This window comes from Argopecten irradians, chromosome 8 (assembly GCF_041381155.1).
Source record: "Argopecten irradians isolate NY chromosome 8, Ai_NY, whole genome shotgun sequence".
In the NCBI taxonomy this organism is placed as follows: domain Eukaryota; kingdom Metazoa; phylum Mollusca; class Bivalvia; order Pectinida; family Pectinidae; genus Argopecten; species Argopecten irradians.
Window position 1 is genome coordinate 22,596,833 of NC_091141.1, and position 22,209 is coordinate 22,619,041.

Here is a 22,209-nt window from a genome sequence, read left to right on the forward strand (position 1 = left end):
AGTCATAGAAATAGACTGTCTCCTTATATCATGAGTAATGTCACAGGGGGCTGAGAATGACTTAAGTCATAGAAATAGACTGTCTCCTAATATCACGAGTAACATCACAGGAGCCTAAGAATGACATTAGTCATAGAAATAGACTGTCTCCTAATATCACGAGTAACATAACAGGGGCCTAAGAATGACATTAGTCATAGAAATAGACTGTCTCCTAATATCATGAGTAACATCACAGGGGCCTGAGAATTACATTAGTCATAGAAATAGACTCTCTCCTAATATCATGAGTAACATCACAGGGGCCTAAGAATTACATTAGTCATAGAAATAGACTCTCTCCTAATATCATGAGTAACATCACAGGGGCCTGAAAATTAGAAAAATCATAGAAATAGACTATCTCCTAATATCATGAGTAATGTCACAGGGGCCTGAGAATTACATTAGTCTAAGACATAGACCGTCTCCTAATATCACGAGTAACATCACAGGGGCCTAAGAATTACATTAGTCATAGACATAGACTGCCTTCTAATATCATGAGTAATGTCACAGGGGCCTGAAAATTAGATAAGTCATAGAAATAGACTGCCTTCTAATATCATGAGTAATGTCACAGGGGCCTGAGAATTGCATTAGTCATAGAAATAGACTGTCTCCTAATATCACAGGGGCCTGAGAATTACATTAGTCATAGAAATAGACTGTCTAATATTATCATGAGTAATGTCACAGGGGCCTGATAATTACATTAGTCCAAGGTAAAGACTGTCTCCTAATATCATGAGTAATGTCACAGGGGCATGAGAATTAGATTAGTCCAAGACATAGACTGTCTCCTAATACCACAAGGGCCAGAGAATTATGTAGGTCCGAGATATAGACTGTCTCCTAATATCACGAGTAATGTAACAGGGGCTGGAGAATTACATTACTCCAAGATAAAGACTGTCTCCTAACATCATGAGTAACATCACAGGGGCCTAAGAATTACATTAGTCATAGAAATAGACTGTCTCCTAATATCATGAGTAATGTCACAGGGGCCTGAGAATTACATTAGTCATAGAAATAGACTGTCTTCTAATATCACGAGTAATGTCACAGGGGCATGAGAATTAGATTAGTCCAAGACAAAGACTGTCTCCTAACATCATGAGTAATGTAGCAGGGGCCGGAGAATTAGATTCAGTAAGATAAGTCCCAGACATAGAATGTTGCAGAGAATTAGATAAGTCACAAATAGAGACTGGTCTCCTGAAGAGGGAAAGTCACAGGGGCTTGAGAAATAGGTAACATTTATGAGACGATTTAATTCAATAATGTGAACAAAGAACAACCCAATTTTAGTGTTATAAAAAATGTAATATAGAACTACTAAATGGGCGATACAGAAGTGACTAGATAGTAGTTGTTCTACACAGAAAGGTCTGCAAATGATACACATTGTTTAACATGGAAAGGTCTGCAAACGATAGATATATACGACAGATGTCCGACATTAAGAAGTCTGCAAACGATACACAAAGATATGGCATTACAATGAAAGCACAACAAGTAACTAAATAGGGACATATACTATTTTAAATACTGTTGGTAGAATCTTTTCAGATTCCCAGTTATGTAAATACATGGTAACTTTCTTTTAAGATCACAGGGGCTTGGAACAAAATTTTCGTTACATGATCCATAAAATACGTACCCGGTAAGATAACAAATTATATGAATCATTGATAAGGATTTGTACCAAACCCCTGTGATCTTTATACAGCCTCTTCCAAGAAGCCTTTCTAAAAAGGGATATTATATATCCAAATACCAAGAATGTTTTAGAAAACATTTGTAAAGAGCGAGGAATCTATTTACGGATACTTTAAGAGCTGACAAGGGAAACAGTAGTCTGCATCTGCAGTTTAAATAATCAAAACAACCACATGAGGTAATGTATCATTGTATCAAACCTCAAATCCATCTTATGCATCGCATATCCTGTCTTTGTGAGCAGGTATGATTTTTTTGAAGAACATGAGAATATGATATATGTTGAAAGATGTCATCCTTTTCTAACATATCTTTCTTGGCATACAAAACTGATGGAAATGAAATATAAAATCCTTATAGAAAACTATTGCAATGTATTAAATTAATTGGAAAGTTCTTTTAGTTATTTTTTTCCTTTAACTTCAGCAATGTTCTAAGAAATGATACACGTCCATTGAATTGGCTGTTTTCTCACATGTAACGAGAATTATTATGCATAGATGTTTTTTCTATTATTATTAACTTATTTCTAGTACCACATAAATGCCTTCTGGATCTCAGAAAGACAAATACCAATCCAAAACAAGCACTTTTGGGCAGTAAGATGTGCATGAAGTTAATTTTCAGTAACAGTGACCTTGACTTTGACCTTCAGATCTTAAAGAAATTCCAAAGAATATGAAGCACTTCGTAAAAAGGAAGATGTGCAGGATGTTTAGACGTTGATAAGCCTAAAGGAGCTTATCTGTGACAGTGCCACCCATAATGACACAGACATACAGACACCTAGCTTGGTATCGCCCTTTTTGAGAACATCAGAAAAATAGGAAACTTTATGTACGCATGAAGTCTTAAAAGCTGTGTCCTTCTTATTTTGAATAAAATAACATTTTGACGGGCATAAAAAACTGGCTAAGCGGTACTAAATAATGATATCACATGAATATTTAACATTCAGCTTGATATCTCAAATTTTGTAAACATATATATATATATATATATAAAACAAATCTGTTAACAAAGGAAAAATGCATTTGCCGGGTAAATTATTTACATGATGTCTATGACATCAGAAAATTTAAATACATATATACCATATGACGCCTTTAATTCAGCACTAATTTTTGTGTACAAAAATTCTCAAGTTTTACAAGTTTTAAATACAATTCCTACACTTCTGGACACAAACAACTTGTGTCAACTCTGACCTTATCTTATGTTTCTTGTTTGATGGGATCTAAATTATGCTTTCACATGCCGTTTTAAAACTTCAAATTAAAGAGCAGGAAATAAGCATTAAGACACTTTGTTTCACACTCTTATCAAAGCAGTTTTAGGGACATAAGCTAATTAACCATCAAAATAAGGACACTAGAAAACATAATACAGAAAACAACAAATTCTTTGTCTAGTTCTTTGTTCACTACCATTTTGATCTCAGGTAATTCTTCCTTACAGTTTTACCATGTAACATTCTCTACTCTTCTCTTTTGTTCATCATACCGACAGTCAAACACAGGTACACATATATCAAATTACACAACAGTCAGAACACACACATACAACTCACTACATCCATTGGGATGCACACATACAATACACATATATCCAAAGGCAATCACACACACACATGCAGTCACTGCACACATTAATCCATCAGGTAGAAACACACACATACAATATACATTTATGTATATCCATGCATTCAGTTAAGACCACACACATCTCATCCATCATACTCATCACAATCTCACAGACTGCACACACAACACTCTCTCACCCTCTTTAGCACATCGAGATTGTCACATTGATGCCGAGATTTCCATGATCTGCAAACAACTGAGCAATGTTTGTATCGAACACAAGACAGTCACTAGCAACTATGGCTGACTGTACACCATCGTGAATACTGCGTGGTGTAGCTTCCCAGGACAGACGTCTACGATGACCATTTAACTCCAGTCTGTGATAAACAACATATCAATACAGTTAAAACAGAGTTACCTCCTATAAGGTACATGTATATCTGGAGGGAGGGGTGAAGGGAAGGGAAGTGTACGTCTGGTGGGAGGTGAAGGTTCATGTATGTACAGAGGGAGCTCGAGGGGGAGAGGAAGGTTCATGTATGTACAGAGGGAGCTTGAGGGGGAGGGGAAGGTTCATGTATGTCTGGTGGGAGGTGAAGGTTCATGTATGTCCAGAGGGAGGGGGAGGGGAAGGTTCATGTTTGTCTGGAGAGTGGGGGGGGGGAGGTTCATTTATGTCTGGAGGGAGGGGGTAGGAAGGTTCATGTATGTCTGGAGAGAGGTGGGGGAAGGTTCATGTATGTCTGGGGGGAGGGGAGGGGAAGGTTCATGAAAGTGGGGGGAGGGGAGGGGAAGGTTCATGTACGTGTCAAGGGAGGAGGGGAAGATTCATATACGTGTGGAGGGAGGGAAAGGCTCCATTATATAAAACAATAATACATCAATAGTAATTACAGAGTAATCTCCCTTCCAACAGATCTACCACAATCAAGGATACATTGATAGCTATCACAGAGTTACTTCCCTTCAAAGAAACTAATAATGGTACAATGTGTAAAGAAAAGAACATCAATAGTTATAACAGAATTATCTCCCTTCAAGCAACTAAACATTCTGTTATTCATCTTAAAGTACAATAGAGTGTTTTAAACCATAAATCGAAAAATCAAATTGGCATGAAAATATAATAATATGACGCACCTGTATGCAAAGTTCTCTGCCTGTTTGCGTGTGCCTATTAGCTGAACTATTGCATAGAACATTTGATGCCCCTCATTCTTTTCCTGTTTTTCCAGCACCAACATAAAATTATGGCCAAAGCACGACTGCATCATTACCCAGTCAACTGCGCCAGGAAGGTTGATGTCCGTCGCCAAAAATACTATGTCTTCACCTGATAACAGATCAAATCAGCAGTTCTAAGGAATTCTTACATAGAAACAAAACATCAAATCAGCAGTCCTAATAAATTCTTACATAGAAACAAAAGATCAAATCAGCAGTCCTAATAAATCATTACATAGAAACAAAACATCAATTCAGCAGTCCTAAGGAATTTCTATATAGAAACAAATGATCAAATCAGCAGTCCTAAGGATTTTCTATATAGAAACAAATGATCAAATCAGCAGTCCTGAGAAATTTCTTACAAAGAAACAAAAGATCAAATCAGCAGTCCTAAGAAATTCTTACAAAGAAACAAAAGATCAAATCAGCAGTCCTAAGGAATTCTTACAAAGAAACAAAAGATCAAATCAGCAGTCCTAAGGAATTCTTACAAAGAAACAAAAGATCAAATCAGCAGTCCTAAGGAATTCTCCTAAGGAATTCTTACAAAGAAACAAAAGATCAAATCAGCAGTCCTAAGGAATTCTTACAAAGAAACAAAAGATCAAATCAGCAGTCCTAAGGAATTCTTACAAAGAAACAAAAGATCAAATCAGCAGTTCTAAGAATTCATACATAGAAACAAAAGATCAAATCAGAAGTCCTAAGGAATTCTTACAAAGAAACAAAAGATCAAATCAGCAGTTCTAAGAATTCTTATAGAACAAAAGATCAAATCAGAGTTTAAAATTCATCAAGAAACAAAAGATCAAATCAGCAGTCCTAAGGAATTCTTAACAAAGAAACAAAAGATCAAATCAGCAGTCCTAAGGAATTCTTACAAAGAAACAAAAGATCAAATCAGCAGTCCTAAGAAATTTTACAAAGAAACAAAAGATCAAATCAGAAGTCCTAAGGAATTGTTACATAGAAACTAAATGCACACAATCAGTTGATACATCAGCACTTGACTTTCATGCAGAGTTTAAGATTATTTCCAAAATCAAATGCTGAATCTTTTGTTCTTTACATCTCTCAACCGCTATGGTCGAACAGAACAAGGTTTTTTAATTTAGAAAGCCAGAGTTTCAGGAGAAAAAATACCCAGTAACATACTTTGCAACTACTCATGTTAGTCCAGAACTTGTATTTCATAGTTATAGAATATCAAATAATTTAATCACTCCGTCACCAATTGGCTTAAATGTGAATGATTACACCTTATTGAATAATTCATATAATTAACCATAATTGTCTGTTGCACTGTAATTGTAAAATGATGGCCCATACAATTTCAATAGGGGAAATTGATAGTCAGTTACTGCCAGAGTGATTACAATGGCCATTGAACCTTTGTGAATACCCAGATAAGATATAAATGGATTTTGACGAAATCTTCTTATCCATGTAATCTAATGTGTAGTTTTATATGAGTTTACAGAGAAATTTCATGTTCCAAGTAACAGTCTAGCCAATTTGAAAATATATTAAGTCTGTTTTTCACAAGGATTTTTAAGTGATAAGGATTAGTCGTTGTCTCTTTACACTGCTAAAAACCACACAAGTTGCCAATGAAACTGGGAATAAAAACCATTTTTCTCAACAAATATTTGTTTTATCACGTCAAATAAAACACCAATGTTCATAAAAAAATTATGACATTTCATGTAATGACAGCTCGCTTCAGAAAGTAAAATGTTGCGCCGGCGGATATCAAAGGAAAACAGTCCCAATCAGTGCACAAACACAAAACTTTCACATATTTTTGACATATTTGTCTAAAACCCTGAGTGACTTATCCTCGTCATCTACATCCTTGGTTTTTCAGCTTTCTACAAAACACAAATGTCATAGACCCAAAAGTAGGGAGAAATGATCCACAAACATCAGATCTCTACCAAATGTTGAAAACGTGAGCTACCACAGTACTCAAATGTCCACGGGGCACCCTAACCTTCCTTGCAAGTGTGGACAGATCTCATTCAGTGTTAAGAGGCTGAGCTACCACGACCCCTGAATGTCCAACCTACCTTGGAAGTGTGGACAGATCTCATTCAGTGTTAAGATGCTGAGCTACCACGACCCCTGAATGTCCAACCTACCTTGGAAGTGTGGATAGATTTCATTCAATGTTAAGATGCTGAGCTACCACGACCCCTGAATGTCCAACCTACCTTGGAAGTGGGGACAGATCTCATTCAGTGTTAAGAGGCTAAGATACCACGACTCCTGAATGTCCAACCTACCTTGGAAGTGGGGACAGATCTCATTCAGTGTTAAGAGGCTAAGATACCACGACTCCTGAATGTCCAACCTACCTTGAAGTGTGGTGATACTTTTATGTTGCTGCATGAGGTGTGTCATAACCTGTTCCAGTGATCCCTGCCACTTACACGAGGCTCCCGGACACGGACAGCAGTACGGTCTACACAGAACAAGAACAACACAGGATGAAATGTCTTCTCTTTATAAAATTGTCAGTAACTTCCATGTCCATATATTGCACAATGCAGGCAAGATTTTGCAACAGAGAAAAATTGCTGATATTTTGAGGTAAATGGCTAAATCCTCCAAAAAGAATTAATTTAAGAATGATTTTAGATTCCAAGTTGAAATACATTTCAGTTAAACAAGAGGCCCAGAGGGCCTGTATCGCTCACCTGGTTTGTAATGATAAGTAATGTACTGAATACAGGTTCAGAGCAAAAATTTATACAAACTCTGTTTCCCTTTTCTAGACGATGTTTGTGGCCAAATTTGGTTATAATCAATGTAGAACTCTATGACAAGTAGCGATATATAGAAATTACTTCTATTTCCCTATTGGGCCCTGCCCCTCCTAACCCAAGGGGGTCAGAGCCAAAATTTATACAAACACTGTTTCCCTTTCCAAGAGGATGTTTCTGGCCAAATTTGGTTACAATCCATGCAGAACTCTATGACTAGTAGCGGTTTAAAGATTTACCTCACTTTCCCCTAATAGCCCCAGAGGGTCAGAGCCAAAATGTATACAAACTCTAGATCTGTTCCCCTTCCCCGGAAAACCAAGTCAAGTCTCTTTCCCATAGTTTTGTCTCTCTATAGGTTTTGTCAGACTACTTTACCTGTATTCGCATGTCTCTTCATGATCTGTTTTGTCTGTGTGTAGCAGCGTGACAGGACACCCACTGGACGAGTATTTACAAGGGAACATTACTGTGCTTGCCACTTTTTCCATTGCTAAATTGCGTATATTTCCTGCCAAGAAAGAATGCAAAATTCAAGTCAATATATTTTCCCATTAGGTTCAAGTTTTAAATAAGTTAGCTTAGGAGTCCCATATGAAAATCTGGGAGTTCATTTTAATACATAATGAATTTTGGCCAAAATAATTTCTTTTACTTGGGGAGCATACTATTTTCAAAGTCAATATCGGATATCAAAATCTCTAATATGAGTATTAATATTGTAACCCTGGTGAATACTAGCCGCAATATACCGCTCGGCTAGAGAGAACTTCTCCTTAGCTCGATCGGTAACGGTTGAGCGTCAGACTAGTAATCCAGAGGTCCTGAGTTCGAATCCTGGCAGAGGCAGTGATTAAATTTATCGTAGAATCATGTGCTCTGTTACAATATCTTTAGTAACCATTTCTTCACCTAAAGCTGCAATTAGAACGCAAAACTCCCAATCTTCAGTAAATTAACATTCCAACTTGGGATAAGAAATGCAGTTACTGTGTTGGGAGTTGTAAGGAAACCATAATAAAATGAGTATAAATCTTACCTAAAGGGCCACGACATGTTGGACACATGGTCAGTTTCTGTCGACAAGTCTGACATACTATGTGGCCACTCTGACACTGCATGATGGGAGGGAGCGCATAGTCAAAACACACGGGACACTCAAATAAACTGGCTAGGTCAGAACCAGCTGCAGCTGAAATAAAACAAAAAAGATCATGTTAAGCTTTTTTCTTTTTTCAGTTATTAGTTATCGTATTCAACCCAAGAAGCGCTTACCGTATTTGACCTAATAAGCGCCCAGGCAATAAAATAATGAGAAAATGCAAAGGTGCTTAATGAGACGAAATTATTGCAAACCTATACAATTTTGATAGTTTTGGTCTTATGCCTGGGCAATTGAAATTGAGGCCTCAAAATTAATGGGACCTTTAGACATTTCACAAAAATATTGCCTAAAGTAAAATATAAATCAACATGCAAAAGAAATAAAGTAAAGATCTGTATTTAAAAATTATTTAAAACACAAAACGCGAAAAAGGGGAGGGACTCTTATTGGGACAGAGAGCAATTAATATTGGCAATGGATCAAATAAAACATCTTAATCCAGAAATAAAAACAAAGTAATAAAGTTGTATCCCAGAGTAGGTAAAAACAAAATAATCAAGTTGTATCGTACTAATTGTAATCCATGCATATATGAATGAGGAGGGAAGCTCATGTCCAAAATGGAAGAGAGAGCAAATTAAAGAGAAGCGGAGCTCAAACAGGGAGGGAATGCAAAAGAAGAAGAGTTTACAGGGGGAGGTAACTTAGGAAGGAGGGGAAAATAAATGAGAGATATTTTAAAGATGCTGCACCACTGACAATTGGTATTTTTTCACTATCAAAAACAGGAGCAGACGATTTAGTAACTTTCTTCAGTTACAAAAGTTACTTACTTTACACCATTACCACCATTGAAAAGTTTGAGCTCTAATTTTACTTTAAGTTGAAATATAAAAAACTAATTAATTGCATCCCGAAAAAATTTCCTGGTACTATGTCTTATATGGAATCAAGTATTGATTGTGCATGCACTAAAAGAAAAATTAATTATTTTATATTATATTTTGTGTGAATTAGGCATATACACACACGATTAAACACCAATTATTGTTAACATGATGAGTAGCGTTTATGCTCTGTCGGCGGTGGAGCATCTTTAATAGGAATGAGCATTAAAAGTGAAGATTATATTTATAGATAAGAATGTTTAAAGGAGAGGATCCGAGCTTCAAGAGGGAAGGGGGCATATGTAGATTGATCCTATGTATTACGTACATATAGTCTACTGGGGAGAACCTTATTCTTACCTAAAGCTGCAGCAGCATTTGCTGGACCACCATTAGCTGCCACAGGGATGTGAGATCGCTGTTTCCCAGAGGATGATGTCTGTCGACTCAGGCTCATCTTGGAGGTAATTACCACACTCTCCAATTAGAACTGTAAATCATTGTGGAATGGTTCTCACAAAATTATCACTTTATGCTAGTTTGTCCTCTTTTGACCTGCAGGGTACTGTAAACCAACTTTCTTTCGCGGCTACTAAATTTTGTGATTTCCATTTCAAGACAAGTCAGCAGTGATTAATATTCGTAGATTTAAATAAATAAATGGAAATTCCTTTCAATCTAAGTGATGTAGAACATGTTAATGCCTACAGATTAACTTTCGCTAATCATGCCTAAATTGGATAACAAAATTAGTAAAGTAAATTGCACGCAAAATATGCCTAAATTGGATAACAAAATTAGTAAAGTAAATTGCACGCAAAATATAGTCGGTTTATAGTATTTACTACATTTAAGTGTATATAAATACATGTGTACATATGCTGTCTTCATGTACAATTTACCTCGTTAGCTGTCACAACTTCATCTTATTAAAGCTGTGTATACTGTTAGACTGAGTGGAGGTCTAAGATTGCTAGAAAATGAAATCAAGAGAAATACCATAAAATATCAGTCGTACTTAGCTAAAAATAAATTACCAAAGTGAAAGTATTATTGTAACAATCATAGTAACTGTTAAAAGTTAAACCCCAATCCAGACAGGATAAATATTTGAATTAACAATGCGAATTGAGAGAAACAAGGATATAATCATAATATCAACATTCATCACAATCATTGTGACAATGAAAATGATCACAATCCCTATGTCGAATTTTCATCAGATAAACAGTAACATACATTTTTCATTTTTAGTGATGTATACGCTTGATGTGATAAAAGAATAATTAGCATGTGTAGTCCACTGAAATAAAATAACACGATCAAAACTAAATTATTGGAAATTCTCACTGAACATGTTTTATACATCGCCAACATGGCGGTCGAGGTTTCTTCGATTTAGAGAGAGATATTTAATATTCTTCGACTAGGTTTGAATATACACTTAAACAATTTGATAAGATATTTTAGTTTTAATCCTATCGTATAATGTTACTACCAAAACAGTGCAAATATACGGTAAAAACGCTTTTATCTCTTACCCAAGGTCTTTCACTTCTGACAAATATTGTGCGTTCGGAAGTCAGTATTTTATGTTTTCGGAACACATCGTCGTCTTTGCATCGATTGCATTTGTGAGGCCCCATATGGGGTGCACAGCCTACACAGGGACTTGCATGTTGATCTCTGACTGAGAAAAGTAACTTGAATGTGTTAGTAGTAACTAACATCAATGCTAACTATATTTCTTTCTTATAACACACAACCAACATTGTAGGCCGAGTTGATTTTTTGCACAGTGTCAAAAATGTGTGTTTCAAGAAAAAAATCATGCATATATCAATCAAGGATTGATATGTGAGAAGGATTCGTCACTGTCTCATACAGTGAAAATATTCATACGTCCTTGATATCAATATAGCAAATTTTGTATCCAATAATGATAATCATCATTGAAGCAGGAACTTCTACCATTTGTTTGTTATGATATACGTCATTTACAGTGTAATACTTAAATAATGAATATAAATTCTCTATGTAGAGATTTTCTTTGTATGCTAAGATCGGAATTACTTCCAATATTTGTTTTGAAAATCTACTTGGTATATAATTGGATTATTCCAAATCAAAACGTTATACCGCCCTGACTGAGGTCGTATCATTGTTATAACATGAGGTCATTATTTTAGATTTTATCTAAGGTCTCTTAGATAATATTATGGGTTTTCTTTAAAAAATTCAATTAGGATTATTTGATGTGCATGTAATTCGCTAACGATAAAAAAGAATGGTCATAGGACAACACCCTGACGAATTCAACATTTGTTACAAGCGTTATATACATATATATTATGGGGATGTTATTTTTGTCATTCTACTTGGAAAATGTGTCCATATATGATATACCAATTTACCATTACAGTGTCGCAAATAAAGATATTTTCATTCCATGAGCGTGCAATAAATTGTACCTCGCGCCTTTAAAACTTTTTCAGTACATTGTTTCTAAATGTGTTTTATAAGCATTGAACTCCATTCCAAGGCCCACTAGCTTTCCTGAGCAAAATTTAAATGTTTCTAAAAAAACGTTAAAGAGCATAAGAATATTTATCGATAGCCTAAGATGAGGTTACAGCACCAAACATATACTAGATTTCCCGCGTAATATATATGATAATAATGGAGATTAATTTCGCTCTTTTGCCTTCTGGCTAAGTGATAGTCAACTACCGCGCGGTATTTAAGACGACGGCGGAAACACAAGACGTACCCGCGTTATGAAAAATTAACATTTGATTTATTTTAATCAAATTGTTGAGAAGGCGATGATAACTGTAGCATCAATGGTAAGCTGATAACTTTTGCGACTCTACAAAATTATCAATCTCGTTTTGCATTCCCATTTTAAAGATTAAAAGCAAAAAAAAAAAAAAAAAAAAAAACGAAAAAAAATTCAATTTGTTTCCTCATCTTAGGCCATCGATAGATATTTCCTTATATGTTATTAATGCTTTTAAGAAACTTTATTTTTTGTTTCGGAAAGGTAGTGGGCCTTTATAACAATATAGATCTCCTGTTTTAAAAAAATCTATACAAAAATTGTACATTTCATTATCTAACTCCTCTAAATATATATTTGAAAAATCAAATGTTAAATTAATTCTTTATCCAACAATTAAGGTATTAGACCTACATACATCCAAGGATAGATCTAGATCTACGCGTCCTTGCATAAATCGAAATGATAAAATATGAAGCGATGACATGAACTCTAAACCAAAATTGTTCACCAAAAACATCAATATTCGTCGCGAAGGTATCAATAGTATAAATACTTTGTTTTTGTTTGACACAAGTGTGAAGAATTCGACGTCATACTAGGGTAAACGATAATTCCACAAAGATACTAGCACCTTAGGGCATAATATCTAAACTATGTAACTATCAAAACATCCACAGGTAAAAAAAACCAACGATTCTATGCTATATACTTTTGTACGTGTGTTTCTTGTGTTAGCTGCAAACCTCTTGTCCATTGAGTCATTTTTTCATGTTTACAGTAGGTACTTACACAGAGTAGGTACTGTACACAGATTTAATAAGAGCGCTTTTTTTTCTTTGTTCGAGTTACCTCCCTTATATGACTCTCTCAGTGAAGGAGAGGGTAAAGGTGAGAGTTGATGGTCGAGATGAAGCTGTGAACATTTTCTATCCCCCATCTTGGGAGGGGTTCAGGAAATATTTCTGCTGAAAGTATTTGGATTCTCGTTAATGCCATTTATGGAAATTTCACAATACATCTGGACGAAGCAGGTATTTCAAGCACCATCTTCATATTTAATGAGCGCAAAGCATAATGATTAATGTAGCCGGTTAGGCTACTGTTTAGCGCTTCCGCGGAATGCTTTAAAGCTATTTGACGAACAATAAAACGGTTTTGTTTTGTGGAATAACTAACTGTTCATACTATACGGGATGTAGACCATTCCAGATTCACTCCTAGTATGGGACCTTGTTGTGACTAGGCCAATGGCTGGTATCGATTTTACTCACAGCATCTTTTATAACGGGATGAATTCAGAATTCAACCTTCCCAAGGACAGCCCAATGTAAACATGTAGTTATTTCTATTCTGATTCACCCTTTCCCTTTTAAACATATGTTATCGTGATATCTTATGCACTGGGATTGGGCACTTTTCAACTGATATGAAGTCCTCTCCCTACAGATTTATAATTAATAATATAACAAAGAACACACAAAATGGCATACACGTAAATATACATATTTACATGGTGAGAGAGAGAGAGAGAGAGAGAGAGAGAGAGAGAGAGAGAGAGAGAGAGAGAGAGAGAGAGAGAGAGAGAGAGAGAGAGAGAGAGAGAGAGAGAGAGAGAGAGAGAGAGAGAGAGAGAGAGGAGAGAGAGAGGAGAGAGAGAGAGAGAGGGAGAGGAGAGAGAGAGAGAGGGGAGAGAGAGAGAGAGGAGAGAGAGAGAGAGAGAGAGAGATTTTTTTTTGCATATATTTATAATTTCTTAATTCATTAATGTATATGTAATGAAATTGCTTCCGATGCTGACGACCGAAGTTGCACTAATTACTATTTTGTCTCGCTTCTTTACTGAAGTTCATCACATCCCGTGCCTTGGTCTCTTTCTCCTTATCTAAGCATTTTGAACTATTAGCGGATGAAGCAATGTTAGTCCTGTCTGCGAACTTCATTTTTTCTTGTTATATAAAGAGCTATCATTATGGATTTCACATTTACAATGACAGTAATGTTGAATCATTTCTGTTGGAAATTGAAATAAATACACACAGAACATTATCGCATTTTCAAACATAACAGTAGTGCTATTGGTGTTTAGTTTTTCGTTTCTTTGCCAATTTGAAAAGTTTCACCCCAAAACGAAATTAATGTTTATTTTATGTCTTGTTGATTAAAACGTAGCAGTTGTGAAGCGTTGTCTAAAAAATAAAATTAACTAACGTCAACAAAAGCTATAAATATGCCGTGTTAAATTTCAACTTCATGCATTTCAATTTATGAGAAACAGTGCCTTTATGTTCGCATTAACGGTTCACCACCAAAACAGGCGCCGTATGAATGCTTTAACAGCCGATTGTCATTTCCAGGCGTGTTATACGAACTATAACTCTAACAGGTATCTAATTACAACGTGGCTTCGTTTGCATTTTATTACATATTTTCCTCTTAGAAATCAATTCGATTACATTCAGTCTGCATTACATTTTTTTTTAAATTCGTGTGATCTGCCAAATTAGGCCAAAAATATGTTCGTTTAGGGTTTGTTTTTTGTGTGTGTTTTTCACTCTAAAATGATTGCCGGTGTAACGGTGAAAATGGACCTCCGTTGAAAATTGACCTCGGGTCAGTTTTCAACGTTGAAAACGGACCCCGAATGCAGTTGAAAATTGAACATGCCGTTGAAAATTGACAGTGTCTAGGGTCAATTCTCAATGGCAGGTCTGTTGAAAAATGACCGTTGAAAAATGACCTTGGCAAAGTATCAACTGATGGTCTTTTGAAAAATGGCCCTAGTACATTCACATATAAAGCTGTTGCGCAAACATGATTCTCGAATTCTGTTATCGCCATTTCCTAACTCAGTATAAGCGACCCTTCTGTGCTGGTATTTAAATTACGTAATTACAGCGATTTGAATTGAAATTGGTATTGTTATCATCGTAACAAATATCTCATTTAAATATTTTAGGTTCTTGTAAGTTTATTATGGAGAATAGGGCACTAAAGAACTTTCATTTTTCTATTGTTATTTTGTTCGTCCGTGTAGATAATGTTAATTTAATTGTTCTCAAACTGAGGAATTGCTATATAACACTGAGGTAACGTAGTAAATAAAAAGGAATTGTTGTTTTCAACTGCATGCAGAGTTTGTACTATGTACCAGCGGATAGTGTTACAAAACTATCATTATGGGATATTATTAATTTGTTTCTTAATGATTTTTTATGATTATATTTTCGACGATCTAACGTTTGCAGGAATTTAATAATTTTTAAAATATATTTATTCCCTGCAATACAAGAATACATGTATTATATATGGATCTGCGTATGGATCAGTTATGTTGTGTCTGCGTATGGTTGTGTTGTGTTGTTGTTGTGTTGTTTTGTGTTTGTGTGTTGTGTGTTGTTGTGTTGTTGTTATTATGTGTGGCTGTGTAATGTTATTGTGTTGTGTGTTATTGGTGTGATGTTGTGTTGTGTATTGTTGTATGCTGTGTTTGTGTTGTGTTGTTGTGTTGTGTGATGTTGTGTCGTTGTGTTGTTGTGTGTTGTGTTGTTATGTGTGGCTGTGTAATGTTATTGTGTTGTGTGTTATTGGTGTGTTGTGTTGTTGTGTGTTGTTGTCGTGTGTTGTGTTGTTGTGTATTATTGTGTTGTGTTGTTTTTGGATGGTGTTGTATTGTTGTTGCGTGGTTGTGTGTGTTGTGGTTGTGTTGTGTTCTGTGTTGTTTTGTGATGTTTTGTTGTTATGTTGTGTTGTGTGTAAGGCGTGTTGTGTTGTTGTGGTGATGTGTGTTGTTGTTGGGTGGTGTTGTGTTGTTGTGGCGTGTTTGTGTGATGTGTTGTTGTGTGATGTTGTGTTGTGTGATGTTGTGTTGTGTAGTGTTGTTGAGTGTTGTTGTTGGATGTTGTTGTACTGTTGTTGCGTGGTCGTGTGTTATGTTGTGGTTGTATTGTGTGGTGTTATTGTGTAATGTTGTCTTGTGTTGTGTGGTTGTGTGATGTGTGATGTTATGTGGTGTTGTATTACTTTGTTGTGTGGTGTGATGTGTTGTTGTGTGGTGTTGTGTAGTGTTGTTGTGTTGTTGGTGTTTTGATGTGCTGTGTGATGCTGTGTGGTTTAATGGTGTCTTGTTGTGTTGTTGTGTAAAAACGAGTTCTTATGGAGTCACTTTTCAGCGGGGTCTATTTTCAAGTTTCAACGGGTCGGTGTAAAAAGTGCGTTTAAAGTTCAGTTTTCAACGGTTTTCGGGGTCATTTTTCAACGTTGAAAAATGACCCGAGGTCAGTTTTTAATGGGGGTCCATTTTCAACGTTACACCGGAACCGGAGTCTGAGATCAAAATCCCGACCTTTTAATATTTTTTTCGTAGAAAAGTGGAAAAAAATTAGGGTCGGGGGTAAAAAATTTGGGTCGGTAGGGTACCCCTAGCCCTAAACAGACATTTTTTTGCCTTATCTAAAGTCAGTTCTTAAATGAAGTAATATTTAAAATTCCATATCCCTATAGTTCATTTATTTTTGAGTAAATGAAATCTGCCTTCCTCACTACACTCGCCAAGTTACGTTGAACTTACACTCCGTGCCAATTATGGGTATTACGGTGGCCATCTCCTCCGCGGAAATATTCATACGAATTGAAATTACAAGGGAAAGTAATTTTAGTGATTAGCTTACCCAGAATGGATTTTATCCAGCCTGGTCCTACGGACCGTTGACCCTAAAAGTACTAGTCCTGACCTAAAGTTACTGGTCCAATGCAGACGATACAATTCATACCCTGTAGTTTTAAATATCCACATGAGTCTGTTTTTAGTTACCCTGCCCTGCGCGCTCTCAACATAGTTTGACTGTAAGGCCATAATAAACATAATTTCAAAATATTGTTTAGTACAGTTTTGAACTTTCCAAAACCGTTTCTAACAATGCTATTGTTTATTTTTGTTTTTGTATAAATCTTTAGTACTCTATCTGGACAAGAAAGTTGCCGGTCAAAGGACCAGCTACATGGCAAAATATGTCTGCCCTACTATAAAAGTATCTGTCACGGGCAGACTGACAGGCGTTAATTTCGAACGCCGTAAAGTAGTCCATCTCTCAATACGATGCATGGTGATTTTTTTTTTTTTTTTTTTGAGGGGTGGGGGTGAAACACGTACTTTATGTATGACGACTGATGTAATTAAACTTCTCTTCACATTTCGATAGAGTGTGAGGAATAATCTCTAGACTTAAACAAGGCGCCACACACACAACATTTTCATGATCGAAGCTTTTAGCTTCATGTATTATCTGTATCCCTTCCCTAATACCACGATGGGGACATGAAGTTGTGTTTTTTCTTGTTCAATAATCTTCATATCCAAAGGAAACAATTCTGGTAGATCACTTTAGCCTTTTAAATAGTAGTTCAGATAAAAAAAATGCATACAATTTTTAGAAATGTGTACAAATGATTCCATTTAATGATAAATGAACAGCGTTTCGTCTTGTCTTTTTCTATTGGCAAATTTAGAATGATAAGGGAGATAACTCGCCTATGCCTATAGCAAGCGACATTCAAGTATTCATAGGCTTATATCATTGTTATTTCATAATAATGTCCGCCATTAATCTTGTTATCATAAAGGGGGATATTTTGCTGTTTGATTTTTGTTCTTTTTCAAAATCAATCTAATCAGAGATTTAGATAGTATATACTATAACTATCTACATGGTATGTATCTGATCTAATTAAAATTGGACTTGTGATTCCGCTCCACTACATAACTCTACGTTATTTATTGGAGCAGAATTTCAAGTCTAATTTTAATTAGATTGTTTCCAAAATAGAATGGTTTTACATGCATTTTAGTGTGTTTAGTTTTGAAGTTTGATTCTTTTTTCTCATTTTTTTTTTCTTTTGAGAGCGACGTTCAGTGTACATTGTACATGTAGATAATTTTGCTTCGTATAAAATGTCAGATGAATCAGAGAATGACCACGCTCGAAACATCCCAATATCTTTATACATTCAGTGTTGACTTGAAGAGTTATTTCATTTATATAACATAAATATTTTTATTAATTTACTCTTCTTCTGAGATGGATATTCTACTTTCTGCTGCAGGTTTCACTCTGAAAATAATAGTAACTATGAACGCAGCCTGGCGGAAAGAATCGGTACTAAGGCAGGTAATTCAGTCTTAGGCAGAAACTAGACTGGTTCCCGCCTCAGTTACCTCCCTTGCGTACGCTTCACTAGTGAGCGGAGCGCAGCCTGGCGGAGAGTAGAGAACTAAGGGAAGGGAACCAGTCTAGGCAGAAACGTCATAGTTTTGTCATTATGACGTCATCTGTGTAATTGTTGTTGCTTTGCAACTGCGAACCCACACCAAGTTTGACAGTCGACAACATGGGTTGTATACAATCAAAATCTGTCAGAAAAAGGAAGAAGAAATCAGCCCACCAAATTAACGGCTATCCAGAACAGGTATGATTCCTATGATAAGAGAGTTAATTAATACAGGTACACGTGCTTGTCTTTCGACACACCGTGGGAATAAGTCATGACGATTTAGAAATGTTTTTCGGTTTTAAAAATACTATTATATATACATATACTAACGCAATCACACGTATAACTTTTTACCATTTATGTAAATACTATATATCTATATAAGCCAAATATGGCTTTCCAATGATGTTGGACTGATGAGATACTGATGAGATACTTTATGTTTTTCTACAATGTTTTTAGCCACGGTCAATTACGGTGTAAGGGCATGTCAAGTTTAAATTTAGGAGGACGGAGAAAGTCGGAGTCTCCTGAAAAAAAAAAACCCATTTACTATGCAATCCGTCCGTAAGTGTGTGTCCCATGGGGTTCGAACTTGAAATGTAAGGTTGAGGGCTAGTACATGTGTAGTTATATCTTGGAATACTAAAATCGGTCGAATCGGCCATCGTACAATGTAATCAAATTAACCGGAGCGAAACTTGTACCAACTTTCTCACTTCATTCACTTTGATACACAAATATTACTACATCTTACAGCAACCCTTCGTACTCGCGCTCGCCTACGCAAGGGGTCCCCAGGGTCCAGTTCTTGGTCCAGTCCTCTTCTTGCCGTTTGACTGTATTCTTCACCACGGCAGAACTCGATACATGTACTTTGATCATACAACAGGTCCTAATTTTATGGAGATGGTTACAATATACACATGTGTTCCAATGGTGGAAAATACAATTGTCCCGGAAAAATGAAATATAACGATGTGACTTAAAGTCCTCGCCAACAACGTACATTTCATGCATAATATTTAATATATGTTTTCTGCCAAAGTTAGGGAAGAAATCTAAAGTTAAGGAACCTTCCTAAAATCTGTAATGCTCTCCTACGGAGAAATTTAAGTTAAGGGAATCGTAAAATGTTGGAGGAAAGACAGAGTACCACGAGACAACCCATCGTTATAGCGACCAATACCCGAAAAACTGCCCACCAGTCTGTGTTTCTTATATATTTATTGTTTATTTTCAATCCGTATTTTGCAATGTTCTGAGTACAAAAAAAGATTGAAATGTGTAAAAATATAATATATATATTCATAAACTCTTCTCATTCTTTTCTGACATGAATAAAAAACAACAACACTAATTAAGTTACTTTTATTGAAATTGGTTTCAGTAGACCCTATAATTATAACCTAATAATATATATTGTCCTTTCATTGACAGAATGAAACAAAAATTGAAAACAGTGGAAAATTTTCACAGTGGAGTACTAAAAACAAAACAAGCGGAAATGGTGTCAAAGAGATGCTTTCCGGAAATCGTATGCAATCAACATTCACAACAGCACAAGCTAACATGAATGGAATCGTTGCCAAATTACCCAACAAAAAGTTACAGGATGTCGAGACCATAAAACAGGAGAGCTTCTGTAGGAGGCGGGTACTGGAAATAAATGACCGGAAGCCGAAACTGGTAGCTCATCACCGGAAGTTGTTTACTGTCTTACTCCTTGCAATGCTAACTTTTCTCCACTACATGAGGATGCAGGTTGTGGGTATCCGAGTGCTGGTATCGAGGGACGACATTGCCTACTACCTTCTTCTGCGGTATTGATTACTTATTATAACCGCTGGAATAGCCAAGGGCCACTACAGCTATATAACCTTTAGAAATGAAACAAAACCAACAACCTAAATTTCTCTTAAGTTTGTGTTTTGAAAATTCGTGATTACATTCTTCACTATTCATATAGTTCAGCTTCCGTGTTAAACTCTAAATATTCAAGTTCAATGTCATAGTCAGAGTACAGGCGTTTGACTCTCTCTCTATATATATATATTATCTTCCTCTCTCTCTCTATCGCCCGCGTAGGATAAATAATAAACTATAGTGCACGTGTGTAGCCCAAAGTCATTATTTTAAATCCTACAAGGATGTTTTAAACCATATGAACAGAAACAAAGGTTTTCATTTTTAGGTCATATGACCGGAAAGGTCAGGATGATCTATTGTCATCATGCGCCGTCCGTCGTGCGTAAACTTTTCATTCAAACGACTTCTTCTCAATAACAGAAAGCCGCAGGGTACTGATATTTGGCCTGTAGCATGCTAGAAATGAAGGGCTACCAAGTTTGTTCAAATGAATGACCTTGACTTTCATTCAAGGTCACGGGTCTAAAAGGCTAAAATCTTTAAACGATTTCTTCTCAAGAAACAGAAGATTCAGGGCCTGTAGCATGCTAGGATGAATAGCTACCAAGTTTGTTCAAATGAATGACCTTGACCTTCATTTAAAGATGCTCCACCGCCGACAGAGCATAAATGATATATTCATCATTTGAACAATTATTGGTGTTCAATCGTGTATATATATGTCTAATTAACACAAAAAAATAACATAAAATAATTTATTTCGCCTTTGGTGCATGCGCAATCAGTCCTTCATTCTATATAGAATATAGTGCCACGTAATTTTTTCGGGATGCAAATAATTATTTTTTATATTTTCAACTTGAAGTAAAATTAGAAGCTCAAACTTTTCAATGGTGGTAATGGTGTAAATAAAGTAACTTTTGTAACTGAATAAAATACTAAATCGTCTGCTGTTGTTTTTGATAATGAAAAAATACCATTTGTCAGCGGTGGAGCATCTTTAAGGTCACAGGAGTCAAATAGGCTAAAATCCTTTAAACAACTTCTTGTGAATAACTAAAAGCCTAGAGACCTGATATTGAGCCCCTGAAATTCTGGGATGAAAGGCTATGAAGTTTGTTCAAATGAATGACCTTGACCCTCATTCAAGGCCACAAGGGTCAAATAGGTTAAAACATTTTAAACGAATTCTTCTCAATAACCAGAAGGCCCAGGGTACTGATATTGGGCATGTAGCATGCTGGGATGAAGGCTATTAAGTTTGTTCAAATGTTTGTTCAAATTGCATTCATTCAAGGTCACGGGGGTTAAATAGGCTAAAATCTTAAAAACGTCTTCTTAAGAACGGAAAGGACCAGGATACTCATATTGGGCCTGAAGCATGCTGAAATGAAAGGCTTCCAAGTTTGTTCAAATGAATGACCTTGACTTCCATTCAAGGTCACAGGCGTCAAATAGGACAAAAATCTTTTAACAACTTCTTCTAAAGAACTGAAAGGCCCAGGATACTCAAATTGGGCCTGCAGCTTGCTTTGATGAAGGGCTACCAAATTTGTTCAAATTAATGACCTTGGCTGTTCAAGGTCACAGGGGTCAAATAGGTTAATATCTTTAAACGACTTCTTGAGAATAACTAGGAGGCCCAGAGACCTGATATTGGGCCTATAACATGCTGGGATGAAGAGCTACTGAGTTTGTTCAATTGAATGACATTGACCTTCATCCAAGGTCAAAGGGGTCAAATAGGCTAAAATCTTGAAATAACTGTTTGTGAATAACTAAAAGGCCTAGAGACCTGATATTGGGGTTGTGAAATGCTGGGATGAAGGGCTATCATATTTCTATACCATCGCCTCCAATATGTTCATTGTTTTGTACACAAAACTATCAAAGCCTAATCAATAGATGTATGTATAAATCGTAATTCTTGTTATTTGTCAAATGTTTAGACGCCAAT

At 36.0% G+C, this 22,209-nt stretch overlaps 2 protein-coding genes across 3 annotated transcripts; one reads left to right on the top strand and one right to left on the bottom strand.

The window, feature by feature from the left end:
* Positions 1-1,347: 1,347 nt before the first annotated feature.
* LOC138329696 (E3 ubiquitin-protein ligase Siah1-like) lies at positions 1,348-10,965 on the bottom strand. Of its 2 annotated transcripts, XM_069276954.1 has the most exons (8): positions 10,876-10,938; positions 10,237-10,307; positions 9,695-9,824; positions 8,382-8,534; positions 7,721-7,853; positions 6,935-7,041; positions 4,491-4,683; positions 1,348-3,727 (listed from the first exon to the last, which is right to left on the bottom strand). In XM_069276954.1, the coding sequence occupies exons 3-8, from the start codon at positions 9,789-9,791 to the stop codon at positions 3,550-3,552; spliced, it is 861 nt and encodes a 286-aa protein (XP_069133055.1). In that variant the 5' UTR covers positions 9,792-9,824; positions 10,237-10,307; positions 10,876-10,938; the 3' UTR covers positions 1,348-3,549. The 2 variants fall into 2 exon arrangements, with proteins under 2 accessions (XP_069133055.1, XP_069133054.1); XM_069276953.1 differs by lacking the exon at positions 10,237-10,307 and having other exon boundaries at positions 10,876-10,965.
* A 7,476-nt stretch (positions 10,966-18,441) lies between these two features.
* On the top strand, positions 18,442-20,303 carry LOC138328822 (uncharacterized). The gene is made up of 2 exons (XM_069275553.1): positions 18,442-18,578; positions 19,824-20,303. Exons 1-2 carry the CDS (start codon positions 18,501-18,503, stop codon positions 20,211-20,213), a joined length of 468 nt encoding a protein of 155 aa, XP_069131654.1. The 5' UTR covers positions 18,442-18,500; the 3' UTR covers positions 20,214-20,303.
* Positions 20,304-22,209: the final 1,906 nt, after the last annotated feature.

What these genes read in the sequence shown, in the direction of transcription:
- LOC138329696 (XM_069276953.1), bottom strand. Translation starts at nt 9,791, where the DNA reads ATGAGCCTGAGTCGACAGACATCATCCTCTGGGAAACAGCGATCTCAC. An exon ending in AACATGTCGTGGCCCTTTAG is followed by an intron (nt 7,854 to 8,381) that starts GTAAGATTTATA and finishes CTTTCTTGGCAG; the next exon opens with GAAATATACGCAATTTAGCA. An exon ending in GCAGAGAACTTTGCATACAG is followed by an intron (nt 3,728 to 4,490) that starts GTGCGTCATATT and finishes TGTTTATCACAG; the next exon opens with ACTGGAGTTAAATGGTCATC.
- LOC138328822 (XM_069275553.1), top strand. Translation starts at nt 18,501, where the DNA reads ATGGGTTGTATACAATCAAAATCTGTCAGAAAAAGGAAGAAGAAATCA. An exon ending in TTAACGGCTATCCAGAACAG is followed by an intron (nt 18,579 to 19,823) that starts GTATGATTCCTA and finishes TTTCATTGACAG; the next exon opens with AATGAAACAAAAATTGAAAA.